The sequence below is a fragment of the Halteromyces radiatus genome (genome assembly GCF_025201355.1).
Source record: "Halteromyces radiatus strain CBS 162.75 chromosome Unknown BX664scaffold_1, whole genome shotgun sequence".
NCBI lineage: Eukaryota > Fungi > Mucoromycota > Mucoromycetes > Mucorales > Cunninghamellaceae > Halteromyces > Halteromyces radiatus.
In genome coordinates, this window is record NW_026251687.1 from 430,434 (window position 1) to 448,023 (window position 17,590).

Here is a 17,590-nt window from a genome sequence, read left to right on the forward strand (position 1 = left end):
TCAAATGAAAATAAAGAGAAAATCAAAGAAAGCCTGGTCAATTTGTTTTTTTTTTTTTTTTTTTTTTTTTTGCATTGACCAGCCTTTTTCTACTTGTTGGAAAATTTTTTTCATTTTTTTGTGCTACTCTTTTTTTCTTATATATCTCCTTTGACTCTTTTTTTTTTTTTCTTATCTCTTTTCTTATTATTATTATTATTATTTCTATACTCCTCATGTACTCTACTTTATAATGCTTTTATCCCCTTTACGATCTGTTACTACTACTACTCGTACCCTGGCAAGGTCACTTGTTTACACGAGAGCATCCATTTATTCGTCTAATATTACCCTGAATAGATTCACAACTCAAAACATTATTCGACAATTCAATCAATATACCCGTGATAATCGACCCGATGAATATGAACTTCGTATTGGTTATGGTAAAAGTATATCAAGAAGTTTGTTTCCTAACAATACATATTTATTATTATTATTATTATTATTATTATTATTATTATTATTATTATTATTATTATTATTATTATCTAGCCATTACTGTACTTCAAGACGAATTACCTCGGTTCTTTGATCAAGGATTACAAGTCCAAGATATTTATTCACAACAAGTAGTTCTTTCGGATCCTCATTACACTCGTCTTTCCATCAAGGGTAAAACAGCTTATATTGGTATTGCGGAAATGTTACGATGGAGTTTAGGCTGTTACTTTGATTCTATGAATTTGGAAATTATTCGTATGCGTGTCTTACCAGATAGACCCAATGGCGACGATATCACTTCATCATCATCACCTCCATCATCACCATCATCATCCTCGTCCTGTTCATATATCACATCCTTCCGTCATCAACAAATATCCTCCAATCCTTGGTCTTTACATCTTTTGTCCAAACCCATGGAGGATGGATCCTATCAGCGACATCATCATTCTCGTCCATACGCTTCTGTTGCAAACAACATAATGTCATCGCATATTAGATCATTAGAAGATGGCTTATCATTGTCTTCTTCAGTGTTACCAACGTCATCATCATTATTATCATCTTCTGTATCTACTAACCGACCTTCCTCCAACGTCCGATCCTTAGAAATTCGGTGGCAACTTCAAGCAAAACCTCATTCTTTCTTTTTTCAAAGGCAAGCTGCTAGCAAAATCCATCAAGTAGAAGGTGTCTTTATTTATACGTTTGATCAACAAGGCTATATATGTGAACATAAAATCCAACGTAAGTCAACATTTAAAACCCTATATTTGTTATAGAAAAAAAAAAGAATAGTGCGACTTATCTATTATCATTATAGGGATTGAACCATCACCAAGTAGACGGATATTATTGATGCATTCTTATGGTGGAAGATTACGGGCCTTTTTGGAAGCATTGAAACGACGAAGTGAACCTGAATTACGACCTGGCCTGGGATGATCCTATTTTTCTTTTAGTGTTTAGTTTTGTCATTCTGATCCATTCATCATCTCCTCACTATTCTTTTTTTTTTTTTGTCAATAAAGTCTTGTTATATATATATATATATATATATATATATATTTCTCCTCAATGATTGTTTATAAAAATATTGGTACGTTTATTAGGTTGATTAGATCGAGTATTGCAGGATAAAAAGTAAATTGTAAATAGAAAAAAAGAAGTAGCATTAATGTAACTATAAATATATATGTATGTGTATGTGTATAAATAGAGAACAATAATAACAATGATATATGCGTATAAAAAAAAAAAAAGAGGAGGAGGGGTGAAAAACTATATGTCAATATATACCCAAATCTATTATTGTACCTTTTTCATTTTCTTTTCTATAGCTTGACGTTGACGATAGGCTCTGTACTTCTTGTCAGTTCCAAAAATATAATCCCACCAACGGAAAGAGGAGGCATAGTTACCAACAAAAGCTTGATGATGATAATCATGATGATCAGCGCCAGCCCAGAAAGGAATAAAGTGACAGAGTGACCAAGGGAAATCATAACCAGAATGAGCATCCACTGCTTGAACAAGACGAACAACAATCCAGACTAACATAGTAAACAGATGAAGATGCCAATCCTTGGAAGTTTGCAAGTAATAGTAAGTGATCGCATGATAAAACAAGGGACCACCAATGGTGCCAAGACCAAGAAGCGATGTTTCCAAAGGATGAGCATATTCGGCTGCAATGCCAATCGGTGCTGCATATTCATGATGAACTTTGTGAATCTTCTTATAAAGTGGTGGCCAATGCATCAGGCGATGAACCCAATAATGATATGCATCTTCAATCACAAAAAAGATAGCCAATTGAGGAAGAATGTATTTCCTATATAAATAAATAAATAAATAAATAAATTATTTTACCACCTTTTTTATATTTACCATTCAGGAAAGGGTGCTGCCACGTTCATACCCAAAATGGATGCCATGGGATGGAAAAGGAAAATTAAAGGACCTTCATATAAAAAGTGTTGATAGAGTACATGTTTGGTACATTTCCAATAATCATCACCAGTATTGACATGTTTCTATATTATCATCCATCAAGGAAGTACAGTGATTAGAAAAAGAAAAGTTCAAAATAGTTTTTTTTTTTTTTTTTTTTTTTTTTACTTACAGGTTGTAATTTGTATTGTTGAAAGTAAGGAATAAAATCACATAATAAAAAGGGTAAGAATCGACCAAAATAAACCAGTTCATGCATAGTAAAAGCAAAGAGACCTGTCACCAATAAAGGGTTTTGACCTTCATACATTTGTTCCCACTTGGTTTCCATCCAAGACATGGTTGTATCAGTAGTATTCATCTTATCCTATCAAAAAGATAAACTAATCAAAAAAAAAAGAACAGGGGATGATTTTTTTTTTTGGATATGATAAGTAACGGAAAGAGAAGCAGAAAAAAAGAAAAGATCTGGTACCTTGTACAAAAAAAAAAAAGAGTTCTTTTTGTGGCCTGACAAGCAAATTTTAAAAGAGCGATGATTAATCCTTTGTAGGCTGTCAGATATTCCGGTGGATGGGAGAAAAGAAAAAAAAAAAAAGCCACCATACCAGACCCAATTTTTTTTTTTTTTTTGACTGAGATTAGTTTTTTTTTTTTATTTTGAACTAACTTTTTTGTACACCACCCCTCCTCCTATTTCATTAACAGCTTCATTTTTTTTTTCTTTTTCTTTTTTTTTTTTTGTAATAACAATGTCTTATATTCAACGGTTCAAAACAGTATCAACAACTTGTCGTCAAATCGAATGGAAACAACGATGTTTCTCCACTTGTACTTTACAAAAACAACAACAATATGGTGAAGGATTTGCACCACCTCAAGGTAGCCGTGACACTATCAAACCAGTACATCGACGACGACGTATTGCTACATCGATCCCTTCTCACCTTGGCAATCCTTCCAAAGCTACTTCTGATACCACCAAGTTGAGTCCTAAGAAACAATACCGGGAAGAATTACGATCAACTCGTCATCAATACGCACGGGAATTATTACAATTACAAGGACAACGAGATGCTGCTGCTGCCACAAAGCGTATGGAAAACGAAGATCGACTTCAATCTTTGAAACATCAATTGGAACAGGAAAAATTGGAACATTTACAACATGAAAAGGAAGTCGTGGCCATGTTAACTAACACGAATAATGTCATTGCTAGTGATCAAGAACTCAAACAAGAAAACGTACGTCAACAAAACCGTCTCGATCACGAACAACGTATTCGATCCACTCGTTTACGCCATTTGATCAAAATGTACCATGCCACCGAAAACTTTGTCACCTTGGAAAACTTGGATAGTCGTATTGATATGTTGCTGGCTCACAAGGATCATCCTCCCATGTATACCTTGGCTGAATTGATGGTGACCCCTGCTGCCGAAGCTGATGAAATCAAGAACAGAAAAGAATTATTAAATGAAGCTATGGGTTTATAGATTAGATATCCTATTTTTTGTTATTTTTTATTATTTAGTTAATTTGTTTAGATATATTATTTCATAAAAAAAAATAAAAACTTTGTATATTTAAATATCTATCATCATCTATTATTCTCAGTACATAGTATCCATGAAATAAATCACTAACAAGAAAAAAAAACACTATAAATCATACAACCATCATTGTCTACTTTTTATTATAATAAACAAATCTAACTAAATCTAGCAACGGAATCTATTTGATCTAAACGAATTCTTTGCAGATTTCATGACCACCAGAATGCCAGTATGCCATGGCTTTCATTACACCAAAGTAGTGACTAATCAATGCAATCACTACACACACGTGAAAGATTTGATGAGAGGCACCCTATAACAAGGAAATAAATGAATAGTCTGATTTCTCATTTTTTATTTTGTTAACTTTACCCAAATATTAAAAGAACCAGGAGACCACCTTTCAGGAATTCTATCATCAAAAAGAGAGAGAGACAGAGAGAGAGAGAGAGAGATTAGGTCAGGTATATGAGATCATCCTATTTCATCGTCTCGATTACCTTGCACCATAAATCAAAGCACCTGCTACATAGCTACCACCCATCACTAACATATTGATCAAAGAGATAGTATCGAAAGATCTAGCAAACTAGAATGATCACTATTTAGTATCATGGAAATAAATACTTATTTTGATTTACTTACTCCATATACATATATACCATGTAATGCAGGTACTACGCCAAATAATCCAAGAGCCAAGAATGCACTTGTTCGCATCCATCGATAAGCAGGTGTACGGAAATGTTGTAATAACACAACGGCAGCCTATTTTTTTTTTTTAATCCATAAATAAAAAATGGGAATATCAAAATCACATGTCAAATAATAATACTGAATAGATTTACCGTGCACGCGCCAAGGACAGAAATGGTTACCAAATAGACCACTATAGAAAAAAAAAAAGTGGGTGTATGAATAAAATATAAATAATGATATATATATATATATATATACATTTTACCTTGGAAGAGTTGATGACAATGAAATCCATAATAAATAACAGGAAAGAAGGAACCACTATGGATAGAAAAATGAGATTAAAAGTTTTATATATTATTTCTTTAATGATTTACACAATTAAAGTGGTGATCCCAGCATAATCACATCGATTCCATGCAGCTGCAACAGGTTCCGAGTGACAAGAAAAACAATGAAACAAACTACTGAAACCTAGACAAGTCAGGGCACCAACAATAAATATAAAAAAGTAAATATAATCAAACCAAGTCAAACGATCAGGAAAAGGTTGTGTCCAAAGAAAGTGAATCCCAAGTCCAACAAATAATAAAAAACCAAGTAAATGAGACCAAATATTAACTTACAAAAAAAAAAGGAAGAATGAGATAATAATAATAAATAATAATAAAAGTATATTTTACCATATTCGTTATGTAAGTAAAAGAGAGTTTTAATACATTCAAGATAACTATTGGTTGGTCTTCGGTATCCTTCGGTAATAAAGTGATTATCTTGCATCCAAGACGGTAATTCTTCCCAACGCAGGATCTTATTGTTTGTTGGTTTATTAAGTAAAGTAGTAGTAATAGTAGTATCAGAGTCACGTTTTCTTATAGTATGTCGTTGGTGAGGAGTCATTATAATCAAGTAAGGATAAGAAAGACAAAAATAAAAAATAAAAAAAAAGGGACAAGTTTTTTTTTTATATAATTAAAAAGAAGAGACTTTCTCAACGATTGGGGGTTGTTGATTCTCCGTCAGCATGATATGGAAAGATGAATGTGAAAGTGCAGATTGTAGACACCACATCCAAATTTGGCAAATAGGACACTCCGCACTTGTCAATTTGCCCTTTTTCACACACTCTTCCTTTTTTTTTTTTCCTTTTCTTCTTTTTTATCTATTTTAACTCAATTGACAAGAACATCCTTTTTTTTTTATTGTTTTCAATGTTACTAACTTTCCTTTCAAACTTATAAACTTTATAACTTTTATGACGACAATTACGACAAATTCATATTCTCCAAAGGTATTTATATATATATAAAAAAAAAAAAACTTAAAAGGATGTTTTTTTTAGCTTACATATTTATTAGGCGGCGCGGGTATTTGAACCTGTCATATTATTTCATGATCATACTTATTTTAAAGATGGGTCACAACGTTTAGAACATATCCGTATATCATCTAATGATCCCCATAATTTGTCACTTATTGAACAACATAAACGAAAAATACTAAATATGTTGGATATCAATGGTAAATTATGGACTCAACGTAAGATCAACTTTTTTTTTTGGAACCTTATTTTGATGATGACTGAAAAGGTAGTATACTGATGAATCGAAATTGATTTTTTTTATTAGAACCATCAACTATATCACCCATTCCTTCACCTATTCCCACTGCCGTCATGTCAACTCCTTTACCGACTACACCTTATTCACCTCCACACACACCTACCAATAATCATTATATAAGAAGACGATCATCTACTTCTCATCCAAATACGACAAAGAAACGACGTGGAAATTTACCTCGAGCTGTCACTTCTGTATTACGTAGTTGGTTATATGAACATAAAGAACATCCTTATCCTACAGATGAAGAAAAGTTGACTTTATCTAGACAAACAAATCTTACTCTTAGTCAAGTTAGTAATTGGTTTATCAATGCCCGAAGGCGAATTTTGATCCCAATGTTAGAAGAAGATGCCGCTCGTCGTCAACCAATGACCTTTTACTATGAACATCAAGGTAAAATAATTCTATATTTAAAAAATAGTATACTAACAACATACATTTTTTTTTTTTTGATTAATATATAGATATATAGGATTTTTTTTATTGATCATTTCCTTTTATATATATATATATAATATTATTACTATTTGAAAATAAAAACTTCATCATTCTCTGCAAAAGATAACCATATTCTCTAATTTGATTGGCTCAAACAATATGGGGTTGAAATTTTCTACTTCCTCCTCTTTTTTTTTTTATCCTTTGATTCTCCTTTTTTTTTTCTTTTTCTTTTGGTATGCATCATTCTTTCTTAGTTGAAAAACGACAACAACCTACGTGTCCTCCTTGTTTTAATTGTCAATTACAATCTAATCCATGTACAAATGGTGGTTCATGTGATCCCAGTGGTATATGTTCCTGTCCTGCTGGCTGGGGTAAAATATATAGTATAAAAAGAAAAGTGATATTCACCATTCAACTATTTATTTCTTTATATATATATATATATAGGTGACGTCGACTGTAGTACTCCTTTATGCGGTTCTCTTTATGATGACAATCGACCCCAAAGACCATCATTAGATCAGTCTTGTTCTTGTGACGATGGGTAAGTTCTTACCAAAAAAAAAAAAAGGTACCTATATTGAACAAGATTCTCACGATACTAGGTGGGCTGGTGTTAATTGTAATGTATGTCAACATGATCTTGCCTGTCAGTCTGGTAAAAGCGGAAACGCGACATGTATCAAATCGGCTATTGGACTCAAATCAATGCATGCTTGGTGTGCTACTACAAGTAATGATGAAAACAAACAAAGCCTTCATTGATTCATATATATATATATTTCTTGTGAATAGATATTCCTTGGATTGATAATACCAAAGTATCTTTACAATGTGATTGGGGAACAAATCAATGTGTTTTTCAATTTTGGAAAGATCAAGAAGAACAATTTTACTGTGAAATGTCGGAATGTACTCAACATAGTAAGTAGATCAAACATACAAAAAAAAAAAGAGTGGTGGAATTCATCATTCTATGCTGTATAGTTTTATCATCAGGAGATTATGATGTTCATGGTCAATGCGCAAAATCAAAATGTGGATGTATGAAGGATGCCTTTATGTGTGGTAGGGAAGTCGATATGTCAGAATTAGTCAAGAATGTCAAAGGACCTTCTGAATGGTACTGTAAAGATGGACAAGATTGCTGGTACAATGGTAAGAGAGTAAACAAGTAGAATACTGTTCATCCTAACTCTTTTTATATATATATTTATTTTGATAGAATACTCCACTCTGGTCAGTGTATTTCCCGATAATATCAACTTGGCATGCGATGTTGGTGAGTGTGTTAATGAACAAGATTATTTGGATGTTCAACCTGTGGTACGTTTCTGGTCAATGAACCAAGAATATATATATATATCTTATATTTTTTTTTTTTTTTTTTGATTGGAGGTAGGATCGATCATTTTCACGTTATACAGAATCAATGATTGCTCTGGCCATTTTATTAGCCTGTGTAATTATCTATGTGGTGACAAGATTGACAGCAAAACGACAAAAACAACTCTTTGGAACTCAAATTGAACTGACAGATGATAACGATGATGATGTCAACATGTATCTGATGGATCAACAACCAGTACAATTGACTTTTGAAAATATCTGTTATAATATTGGTAAATATATATTATTTATTTTGATACGTGGTTGATCTATTTGTATGAATTAGGAGGTGAACAAGTGTTATCCAATGTGACTGGATATACAGAACCTGGACATTTAATGGCGGTGATGGGACCTTCTGGTGCTGGCAAATCGACATTATTGGATATTTTGGCACGCAAGCATAAGCGTGGAGTAACGAGTGGACGTGTATTGGTGAATGGAACTTTACCTGATCGCAAACTCTTCAAAAGGATGACGGGATACGTGGATCAAGATGATACATTGATGGGCACTTTAACAGTTAGGGAAACACTGATGTATTCAGCTTTACTTCGACTTCCTCGAAAAATGCCCATGCGTGCAAAGTATCGACGGGTGCAAGATGTCATGAAGGAATTGGGAATCGATGGTATTGCAGATCATATGATTGGTATTCCAGGACAACAACGAGGGATTAGTGGTGGAGAAAAACGACGTGTCAGCATTGGGAAGGCCTTGGTAACAAATCCACAACTACTCTTTTTGGATGAACCTACAAGTGGATTGGATGCTTATAATGCAAGTATGGTGATGTCTTGTCTGAAACGCCTTTGTCGACAAGGATCTCGTACCATCATTTTGACTATTCATCAACCTAGGTCCAATATCTTTAAACTATTTGATTCTCTTTTGTTACTTGCTACTGGGAAATTGGTCAGTCTATATATATATATAATGGAATGATTTGCTAATTGATTTTTTTTTTTTTGGATACTATAGGTGTACTTTGGTCCTGCCAATGCAACCTCTCGTTACTTCAACAGTATTGGCTATTCTGTTCCATCTGATTATAACATTGCTGATTACTTTAGTAAGTTAACCTAATATATAGAGTAGATGAAGAATTAGAAACTTATATTTTATTTATTATTATATAGTCGACTTGACAATGAAACGACCTGATGACACAGTACAACCAGTACGATCATCATCAAGCAGTATATATCTTCATGAAACAGATGAGCAACTAGACGATTTACAACTGACTACATCTACTACATTACCATCCTCTTCTTCAGCAACCGTATTATTGGACGGGGATACATCACAAGGGGAGGAATATGATTTATTGAAAGATGCCAATCATACACACCATCTTTTTGAATCCTATAAAAGTTCGACTGTATGTAAACGAACTTTAGCTTATGTGCAAAAGGCAAATGGTTCTCGAGACTCATCTTATTCTGTCTGGGTAAATTCCAATCATCAACATACGAATTCATTTTCTCTGATACAATTTTGGCATGAATTGGTAAAAAAAAAAAAAAAAAAAAAAAAAAAAAAAGGCATCTCAATTTTTTTTTCTTCTTCTTCTCTTGATCTAGTCGTTATTGTCATCTCGTACGTTTATCAACCTATATAGAAACCCATTTTTATTCTTTGCACATTTTGTGTGTTCTCTTGCATTGGGTGTTCTTTTGGGTAGTTTATTTTGGCAAGTGGAAGTCGATTTGACGGGTGTACAGAATCGATTGGGGGTACTCTTCTTTATGTGTGCTCTACTTGGGTTTGCATCGACCAGTGCATTGGACATGTTCAGCAAGGAAAGACTTTTATTTATGCGTGAAAGGGAAAATGGATACTATAGTCCGGCCAGTTACTTTGTTGCCAAGGTAGTGTTTGATGTGATTCCTTTGCGTGTACTGCCTCCCTTGGTGATGGGTGCGATATCTTACTTTATGATTGGACTTAATCCTACCTTGTCAGTATTTCTCAAATTCCTTCTTGTATTGGTTCTATTCAATTTGGCTGCTGCTGGGCTTTGTCTTTGTTTTGCTACCGCCTTCAAAAATCTTTCTGCCGCTAATCTTTTGGCCAATCTCGTGATGCTTTTCTCCATGTTATTCGGTGGATTTTTATTGAATAAAGGCAAGCCTCTTTTTATTATTTATTATTCAGAAAATTGATTTTTTTTTTTTTTTGCACTTTCTTTATTAGAACATATTCCCGGTTTTCTTAGGTAAAAAAAAAAAAAAAAGAAAAAAAAAATAAAGGGATGGAAAATCATGCATCTCATACTCATTTTCTTTTTATATGTGATCCACGTGTGATATTAGTTGGCTACAATACCTTAGTTTTTTCAATTATGGATATGAAGCATTGATTGTAAATGAACTTAAAGATATTACGTTAAGGGACAAGACAATTGCCGACATACAAATTCCTGGACCTATCATTCTTGCTAGATTTGGATTCAATGGTCAAGCGTTCTGGCGTGATGTTGCTCGATTGGTCCTGTTTGTTCTGGTGACAATGACAAGTGCTTTTTGCTTCTTGAAATATATGGTCAAGGAAAAACGATGATATCCCACTATAGATCGATGATGATTTTGAACCTTTTTGATTTTGAATCAATAAATACTTTACTTGTTTGATGTACCTTTTTGATCATCTCTTTTTTTTTTTTTTTTTTTTTTTTTTTGAGCTAGATAGAATGATGATATCATTGGAATATTCTTTGTAATAATGGTTTTTATATATGTGAATGCCAATGATACTCTAGAATCGTCCATAAAGTGAAGACATGGAAAAGAAAATAAAAATAAAAAATAGAATGGATGTTTGCTTTTGTTATTTTTTTTATTAGTGTGTATATAATGTATATTTTCAATATTGATTACTATCTAACTAACAAAGTCTAACCTATCTCTTAAAAAGTGCTTTGATCCCTTGAGTGAACGAGGAATGTTTACTATGATCATTTGTTGTTGTTGGTATAGAAGCCGATGTAGGTGCTGGTAAGGATGTTGCTGGTGCTGTTGCTGGTGCTGTTTGTTGTAAATGAAATGTTGGTTGTGATATAAGGGTGGTAACATGAGGTACAGAATTGGATGGATTGAGACTTGATAACGTGATAGCATCCTTCATATATTGTCCCTTTACCACCAATAAAGCTTCTTCAAAAGTATACTATCATAAAATATAAAGATAATGAGTCCTCTATTTCTGTCCTTCAGGAACAACCGTTTTTTTTTTCTTGGCAATTTTGATTTCCTTACCCATCGACGTTCTCGTTTTTTCTTTTCGGGAAACTTTTTGCATACTTCATCAATTTCCAGTTCAAAGATCCAATGATGAGCCTTGATTTGTTTCTTTGTTGCTTCTTCAAAAACACCGAGTTGTCTTGTAATTCTTCCCTTGATCCCAGCTTCTTCCCAGGTTTCACGTAGAGCTGCTTGAGCTTGGGTTTCATCCTCTTCCCAACCACCTTTTGGCTACAAATAGAATATATATATATTAATATACAATTATATAGTCTAGTCATATTTTTTTTTTTTTACTTACTAATACCCAGTTATCATTATTCTTATTGGATGAGGTGATCAAAAGGAATTTTTTATTGATAGGATCAATAGGTAAACATCCTGCGACTTGTCTAATATTGTTATCATCTACTACATCTTGAGCATGTCCATGTCTTGCTTTTTTGGTGTATTCTATTGAAGGTTGTTCCATCATGTATGAACAGTAATAATAATAATAATAAGAAGAAGAAGAAGAAGAAGAAAAGAAATGGAAAATTATGGGGAAAATTTATTATAAAAATACCATTTTCAAGTACCGTACTTTTTTTTTTGGCTCTTCTGCTCAGCAATATGAGCCAATGGTAATCCAGGCATTGAAAAAGAGACATTTTAAAAAAAAAAAAAAAAAAACAAGACAAATGAATAAAGTCAATAGTTTAGACTCCCTCTCTATAAAAAAATAATCTTCCTTTATTTGCATTACAAAGAAAGATGAAAAAAAAAAAAAACTTAATCATGAATTATCAAGCATGATGATTGGTCGAGAGTCTCAAAATTCTTCCTTTGTAGGTTCTTTGCAAAAATGATGCAATCCTAGTAGTACCTTTTAATATTGTATTTCTGTATTTTCCCCATCTTTTTCTTTTCTTGTTTCTTTTTTTTTTTTTTTTCTATATTTTTCTATTGATTCCATTTTCATACCTTTTTGCTTCCATGATTGAGTTGATCATAGCTGCTATTCAGGTAAAAAAAAGGAAAACACTTATTATACCAGTTGGGTAGAAAATAAAAGCACTCCGACAATCACTCCTTTTTTTTTTTCTTACTTTTTTTTTCTTTTCTCTATTCTTTTGTCTCAATACAATGGATTAGGCCATCTTACAAGTCATAGTTATCGCTGGGTTTGGTGTTCTTTTAACAAAAGCAGGTTATTTCGACCAGTCAAAACAAAAGGTAAAAAAAAAAAAAAATAGCCCTACTTGTCTTGTCACTGACCTTAATATATATATATATAGTGGTTATCCAAAGTCAATATGACCTTTTTCACTCCTTGTCTACTTTTCACCAACATCGCTTCTACCATCTCCTTGGAAAAACTCATCACATTATGGCCAATTCCCATGTTTTTTATATTATTCCTACTGATCTCTTGGACGACTAGTCAAGTCATTCTTCGTATTATGGGTGTTCAACATAACTATCAAAGGTTTGTGATTGCTTGTTCCATGTTTTGTAATACCAACTCTTTACCGGTGGCTATTATCAGCAGCTTGGCCTTTTCAGAAGCTGGTCATCTTCTCTATTGGAATAGTGGCGATACACCTCAAGATGTGGCTGCTCGTGGGGTGGCCTACTGTCTGTTCTTTGCCATGTTTTGTAACGTTATCCGGTGGTCCTACGGTTATCATCTGCTTCAACCTGATGATGATTTGGAAGAACATACGACGATGAAACCTTTTTTTGAAAACACGATCGATGTCTCTTATACTAACAAGCAACCACCTTCATCTTATTCGATTCAGTGCCCTCCTGAAAATGATACTCCTAACGAATCATCACCTCTTTTACCTATACAATTCAATGATCAACAACCATTCTATCGTCGTCTAACACTTGTTGTCAAGCAATGTCATCGTTTCATGTCGCCTCCATTGTATGCCGCCTTTCTAGCCTTAATGGTCGGCCTCAGTCCTTTGCAGCCTTACTTGTTTGACAAGGATGCGTTTCTCTATCCATCGGTGACAAAAGCGATCCAAAGCTGTGGCAAGGCGGCGGTGCCTTTGATTTTAGTGTGTCTTGGATCGCAGTTGACTTTGATTGCTCAAGAAGGTTCTATTTTTTTATTCACTCAAGGATCCCGTGCTATTCTGGCCTCCCTTGTGAACCGCATGATCATGGCTCCGATGGTCGTCATTGGTATCGTATTTGTTTTACTCAGATATACCCAAATCAAGTTGATGCAAGATCCTATGTTCGTAGTCACCATCCTCATCTTGGGTTGTACACCTACGGCTATCAATCTATCACAAATCACTCAAGTCAGTGGTGTTTTTGAACAAGAAATGATGCAAGTCTTATTTTGGAGTTATGGTGTGATGTGTGTTCCAATCATGACTCTTGTGGTTTTGATTGCTCTGACCATGGTTGATCTTTGGATGTAGATACCCCCCTCTATCACTTATATCTATTTTTTTCATATATATATATACATACCCACTATAAAAATAATAATAAAAAAAACTGATTTTTCTTTTTTTGTCTTCTATATAAATAAATCATCTTTATTATAAAAAAAAAATTAAATCTAACTAGTCCATCATATCAAAATAACTAGGTACCCAATATTGTTTTGTATCGCCTTGATCATCCACCCAGACAAGTCCATCTTGAATCAACTGATCCTATATAACATGTTATCAGAACATTTCCCATCTATTTATTTCATTTTTCTTACCAATCCATGTTCAATCCGAGGATCATCCCAAGCTAATTCTTTTTGAATCATGCGATAGTCTACGTATCCCAATCTCTAAAAAAAAAAAAAGCATAAAAAATCATCATCATCATTGTCAATTTATCTTACCTGAGCCAATAGTAACAATCCAGCTTGATCTTTATCCAATTCATTAGGAACAGAACGAACCATTTTTTTGGCACCTAATGTAATGACTTGAAATCCACCATTTAAAGGTTTTAAAGTTTTGATGGCTCGAATAATATCATCCCTGAAAAACAAGAAGAGATGAATGATCCTTTTGTTTCTATTCTATAACTTACTCTATGATTTCTTGATGTTTTCGACCTTCCTTGCTTCGCATTCGATCTAATCGTTTAGTCAAATCTTGTAAAGCCGTCAATCCACCATCTCTTGATCTTGTTTGCATACATGCTTCAATGATTTGAATCCCAAGTTCATAATAAAAGTCCCCTACCCCAAGCATATCAGCCCAAAACCCCTTGTTCGCTTAAAAAAAAAAAAAAAAAAAAAAAAAAAAAAAAAAAAAAAAAAAGAGAATGAGATATCCCATTTACTTATTATATAAACTTACATGCCAAAGGATCCACTCCTATATTTGCACACATTCGTTGGAAATGAGACCGAAACATGGGATCCTTCTTGATATCCTTTTGATGCTTCCATGCAAATTCTTCCAAGTTTTGTTTGAATGTTTCGAGTTGTCGTTGAAGCTATATCAATGAAAATAAAGTTTAACCCCAAGATTGTCCTTTTTTTTGAAAAAAAAAATTTACCTGTTCTAGTTCCTTGGCAGCTATGGAATCCCCAATTTGTTGAAAATCACGCTACAAAAAAAAAAAAGTTGAATACCGCCCACATTCATTCTATTATAACTTACGCCAAGTCTGTCCTTTTGTTGTGTATGACCCACACCTGCTTGCCTTCGTCGCATGCTTATTTGATATAGTTATATTATATAAACAGATGAAAGTTAAATGGAGGGTATAAGAAATAAGGAAAAAAAAAAAAAAAAAAAAAGAGTGAGAACTATCATTTTTCAAGACGACGGCGTTTGAAAAAATGGACCATTGGTTAGCATGATGTTCAATGAGATAACATCTGTCTATGTATACTTATCATATCATCGTTTCTAACAACAGACTGGTATCAAACAATCCAGAATGACAGAAAAAAAAAATGAATATCTAAATAAAAAAGTCAATGCTTTATTGATAAATAAAAAAAAAAAAAATCATGTATCACCAACTACACTGGTTCTACTGGCAAAGATCAAGATCCATTTCATATTGGTCAGCATATACTTGAGAGCTCTTGTCCATAATTCATCTTGATTGAATTGTAGCCTAATGGACAGTTCACCAATTTTTTCTTTGTTGATTCTATAAGGAAGTCGAATACTACGATCCTTTTGTTCTGCATAATCCGAAAGTTGTTTGAGACAGTTAAGCATAGCTACCATGGCTAGATCAAATCGTCGATTGACAAAAAGCATTCGATTCAGTCCATAATCACTAGATCCATACCTTATATAAAAACCAAATAGTTTAGTTATTCGTCATCATCCCATTATATAAACTTACAATTCATAGGCTACAACTACATCACCATCCACCTTTTCCACTTTCGAGAAGGATCCCATTGGTACAAGACGGTATCTAAAAAAAAAAAAAGGAGTAAGGTCATTCATATTCACTTTAGTATTATTTTTTTTTTTTTAAAAAAAAAAAAAAAAAAAAAAAGAAACAATGATCGATAACTTACGATTGAAATTGAAACTTGAGTTTATTGGCCACTGTATATAACAAGAGTAAAGCTTGACCCCAGGCAGCATTGATTTCGTTCCATTCCACCTAATCAAAAAAAAAAAAAAAATGTGAGACTTAATGGTATGGATATCAATTAAACTTACAGGATGAGATGGCAATCTTCCTAATCGATACCCATTGATTGTACCAAAAGGTCCATCTTGCATAATACAGAAAGCATCATTGTATACCACTGTTTTTTGTAATCGTTCCAGTTGTCGAGCATCATGATCATATTTCAGATTGATAGCATCACGTTCGTTTTGGAAATGCTGATATTGAATTTGATAGGCATTACATTCATCCCAAAAGTCCTGTTCCTCTTTTTCCAGTTCCTTCTCTTCTTGTTGTAAATCTTGATATTGTTTGTCCAATAGCTGTTGTTCTTTTTTCATCTGTGCCAGTGTAGATAAAGCTTCTTGTTCCTTCTTGATCAATAGATCCACCTGCTTAGTCAATTGTTCTTCATCTTCCGCCATTGTTGGTATTGTTATTGTTGTATTAGTATCTTCGGTTTTTTCACCTTGTTGTTTCACCTGCTTCAAAAAATCCAAATAACAATCCCGTTCACGTCCTACATCATCCAATTGTCGTTCCAAACTTTCCAACATCATATCAGTACATTCTTGACACATAGGATGATCCACACTGGATTTGGAGGACATGACATCAAATAATCGTGTGGCTACCTTGAGTCGATGCGAGAGACTATTGTTGCGATCAGGTGATGCGTTTGAAATAGCAGGGTCAGAAGGGAATTTGCTGATACTATCGGCCTTCCATCTTGTTGCATCTTTAGTATTATCGATACCGTTGGTCTGAGATAATGTGGAACGAGCATGCTCGTTGCTTGTACGTTGAATCTGGTTTTGTTGGTTCAAGAGACGAACACTTGCTGCAGGAGATAAGGATGAACCTATTGGTAAGTGAACTTGGGAATTAGAAAGCATGACAAACGAATCTGAAACTGGTGGCATTGGTCGTTGTGATGGACGAAGAATATGTTTTTTGGAAGCAAGTGAGGTATCTAATGTCGTTGTTGAAAAGGTTTCGTGGGTATCATTATGTAAGGAATGTGTTTTTCTTTTGCTTTGTTCTTCAGAAGTTAACGGTGCTTGATAATAAAAAATAAAAAAAGTCAATGATATGAGATATATATAAAAAAAAACAATAGACTCTTACCTAGTAACAAATCTACAGACGATTCATCTAAATCAACAAGAGAATCATCAATACGTAATGGTTGTTTGCAACGTTGGCATACAAAAGATGGCATGACGGTATATATATATATTTATAAAGTTGAAAAAGAAATAGAAAAATAGCCGGAGTAGAACCAAAAAAAAAAAAAAAAAAAAAGAAATCATCACCCACAGGAAGCGGAATCCAATTTTCAAACTGAAAAGGGAATTCTATGCATCTTCAAAAAAGATTATCTTAAAGTAGAATGATCTCCTTTATATCAAAACCTTATTTAATTGTCTTAGCTTTTCCTTTCATTAGATCTGTCATCTTATGACGTATAATGACTTGTCAAATATCACTAAGAATCATCCATATAGATAAACGAGATTTTCTTTATTGCAATATAAAAAAAAACGAATTTTGTTTTGTTTTAGGTGAAGTAAGAAATGAGTGCATAAAAGGAAAT

General features: G+C 33.4%; 10 protein-coding genes across 10 annotated transcripts; 5 read left to right on the forward strand and 5 right to left on the reverse strand.

Annotated features, from left to right (window-relative positions):
• The first annotated feature begins 159 nt into the window (after nucleotides 1–159).
• On the forward strand, nucleotides 160–1,527 carry BX664DRAFT_319158 (uncharacterized protein). The gene is made up of 3 exons (XM_051542888.1): nucleotides 160–425; nucleotides 535–1,230; nucleotides 1,307–1,527. The coding sequence occupies exons 1-3, from the start codon at nucleotides 233–235 to the stop codon at nucleotides 1,426–1,428; spliced, it is 1,011 nt and encodes a 336-aa protein (XP_051404187.1). The 5' UTR covers nucleotides 160–232; the 3' UTR covers nucleotides 1,429–1,527.
• Nucleotides 1,528–1,564: 37 nt separating this feature from the next.
• Nucleotides 1,565–2,897, reverse strand: BX664DRAFT_319161 (uncharacterized protein). The gene is made up of 3 exons (XM_051542889.1): nucleotides 2,609–2,897; nucleotides 2,374–2,519; nucleotides 1,565–2,317 (listed from the first exon to the last, which is right to left on the reverse strand). The coding sequence occupies exons 1-3, from the start codon at nucleotides 2,795–2,797 to the stop codon at nucleotides 1,792–1,794; spliced, it is 861 nt and encodes a 286-aa protein (XP_051404188.1). The 5' UTR covers nucleotides 2,798–2,897; the 3' UTR covers nucleotides 1,565–1,791.
• Nucleotides 2,898–3,159: 262 nt separating this feature from the next.
• BX664DRAFT_319163 (uncharacterized protein) lies at nucleotides 3,160–4,079 on the forward strand. The gene has a single exon (XM_051542890.1). It carries the CDS (start codon nucleotides 3,189–3,191, stop codon nucleotides 3,930–3,932), a length of 744 nt encoding a protein of 247 aa, XP_051404189.1. The 5' UTR covers nucleotides 3,160–3,188; the 3' UTR covers nucleotides 3,933–4,079.
• Nucleotides 4,080–4,100: 21 nt separating this feature from the next.
• On the reverse strand, nucleotides 4,101–5,639 carry BX664DRAFT_319167 (putative hemolysin-III channel protein Izh2). The gene is made up of 8 exons (XM_051542891.1): nucleotides 5,375–5,639; nucleotides 5,069–5,312; nucleotides 4,957–5,012; nucleotides 4,841–4,881; nucleotides 4,638–4,760; nucleotides 4,493–4,581; nucleotides 4,365–4,404; nucleotides 4,101–4,305 (listed from the first exon to the last, which is right to left on the reverse strand). The coding sequence occupies exons 1-8, from the start codon at nucleotides 5,589–5,591 to the stop codon at nucleotides 4,180–4,182; spliced, it is 936 nt and encodes a 311-aa protein (XP_051404190.1). The 5' UTR covers nucleotides 5,592–5,639; the 3' UTR covers nucleotides 4,101–4,179.
• A 217-nt stretch (nucleotides 5,640–5,856) lies between these two features.
• BX664DRAFT_319171 (Homeodomain-like protein) lies at nucleotides 5,857–6,882 on the forward strand. Its single transcript, XM_051542892.1, has 4 exons — nucleotides 5,857–5,982; nucleotides 6,050–6,230; nucleotides 6,320–6,709; nucleotides 6,781–6,882. Exons 1-4 carry the CDS (start codon nucleotides 5,947–5,949, stop codon nucleotides 6,786–6,788), a joined length of 615 nt encoding a protein of 204 aa, XP_051404191.1. The 5' UTR covers nucleotides 5,857–5,946; the 3' UTR covers nucleotides 6,789–6,882.
• A 71-nt stretch (nucleotides 6,883–6,953) lies between these two features.
• Nucleotides 6,954–10,804, forward strand: BX664DRAFT_271326 (uncharacterized protein). Its single transcript, XM_051541140.1, has 13 exons — nucleotides 6,954–7,131; nucleotides 7,208–7,304; nucleotides 7,366–7,493; nucleotides 7,556–7,684; nucleotides 7,748–7,918; nucleotides 7,986–8,086; nucleotides 8,163–8,382; nucleotides 8,436–9,064; nucleotides 9,131–9,221; nucleotides 9,289–9,662; nucleotides 9,736–10,279; nucleotides 10,349–10,370; nucleotides 10,468–10,804. Exons 1-13 carry the CDS (start codon nucleotides 6,993–6,995, stop codon nucleotides 10,712–10,714), a joined length of 2,892 nt encoding a protein of 963 aa, XP_051404192.1. The 5' UTR covers nucleotides 6,954–6,992; the 3' UTR covers nucleotides 10,715–10,804.
• A 68-nt stretch (nucleotides 10,805–10,872) lies between these two features.
• On the reverse strand, nucleotides 10,873–11,930 carry BX664DRAFT_319176 (NUDIX hydrolase domain-like protein). Its single transcript, XM_051542893.1, has 3 exons — nucleotides 11,696–11,930; nucleotides 11,410–11,625; nucleotides 10,873–11,320 (listed from the first exon to the last, which is right to left on the reverse strand). Exons 1-3 carry the CDS (start codon nucleotides 11,867–11,869, stop codon nucleotides 11,054–11,056), a joined length of 657 nt encoding a protein of 218 aa, XP_051404193.1. The 5' UTR covers nucleotides 11,870–11,930; the 3' UTR covers nucleotides 10,873–11,053.
• A 439-nt stretch (nucleotides 11,931–12,369) lies between these two features.
• On the forward strand, nucleotides 12,370–13,897 carry BX664DRAFT_376985 (dynein light chain 1, cytoplasmic; the record flags this gene model as incomplete). Its single annotated transcript, XM_051548747.1, has 3 exons — nucleotides 12,370–12,399; nucleotides 12,529–12,609; nucleotides 12,672–13,897. The coding sequence occupies 3 exons, from the start codon at nucleotides 12,370–12,372 to the stop codon at nucleotides 13,815–13,817; spliced, it is 1,257 nt and encodes a 418-aa protein (XP_051404194.1). The 3' UTR covers nucleotides 13,818–13,897.
• A 10-nt stretch (nucleotides 13,898–13,907) lies between these two features.
• Nucleotides 13,908–15,115, reverse strand: BX664DRAFT_319182 (EAP30/Vps36 family-domain-containing protein). Its single transcript, XM_051542894.1, has 7 exons — nucleotides 15,012–15,115; nucleotides 14,908–14,958; nucleotides 14,706–14,844; nucleotides 14,434–14,620; nucleotides 14,240–14,381; nucleotides 14,111–14,185; nucleotides 13,908–14,057 (listed from the first exon to the last, which is right to left on the reverse strand). Exons 1-7 carry the CDS (start codon nucleotides 15,063–15,065, stop codon nucleotides 13,965–13,967), a joined length of 741 nt encoding a protein of 246 aa, XP_051404195.1. The 5' UTR covers nucleotides 15,066–15,115; the 3' UTR covers nucleotides 13,908–13,964.
• Nucleotides 15,116–15,365: 250 nt separating this feature from the next.
• BX664DRAFT_344763 (autophagy protein Apg6-domain-containing protein) lies at nucleotides 15,366–17,215 on the reverse strand (the record flags this gene model as incomplete). The annotated part of the gene is made up of 5 exons (XM_051547486.1): nucleotides 15,366–15,657; nucleotides 15,715–15,789; nucleotides 15,896–15,984; nucleotides 16,044–17,053; nucleotides 17,122–17,215. The coding sequence occupies 5 exons, from the start codon at nucleotides 17,213–17,215 to the stop codon at nucleotides 15,366–15,368; spliced, it is 1,560 nt and encodes a 519-aa protein (XP_051404196.1).
• Nucleotides 17,216–17,590: the final 375 nt, after the last annotated feature.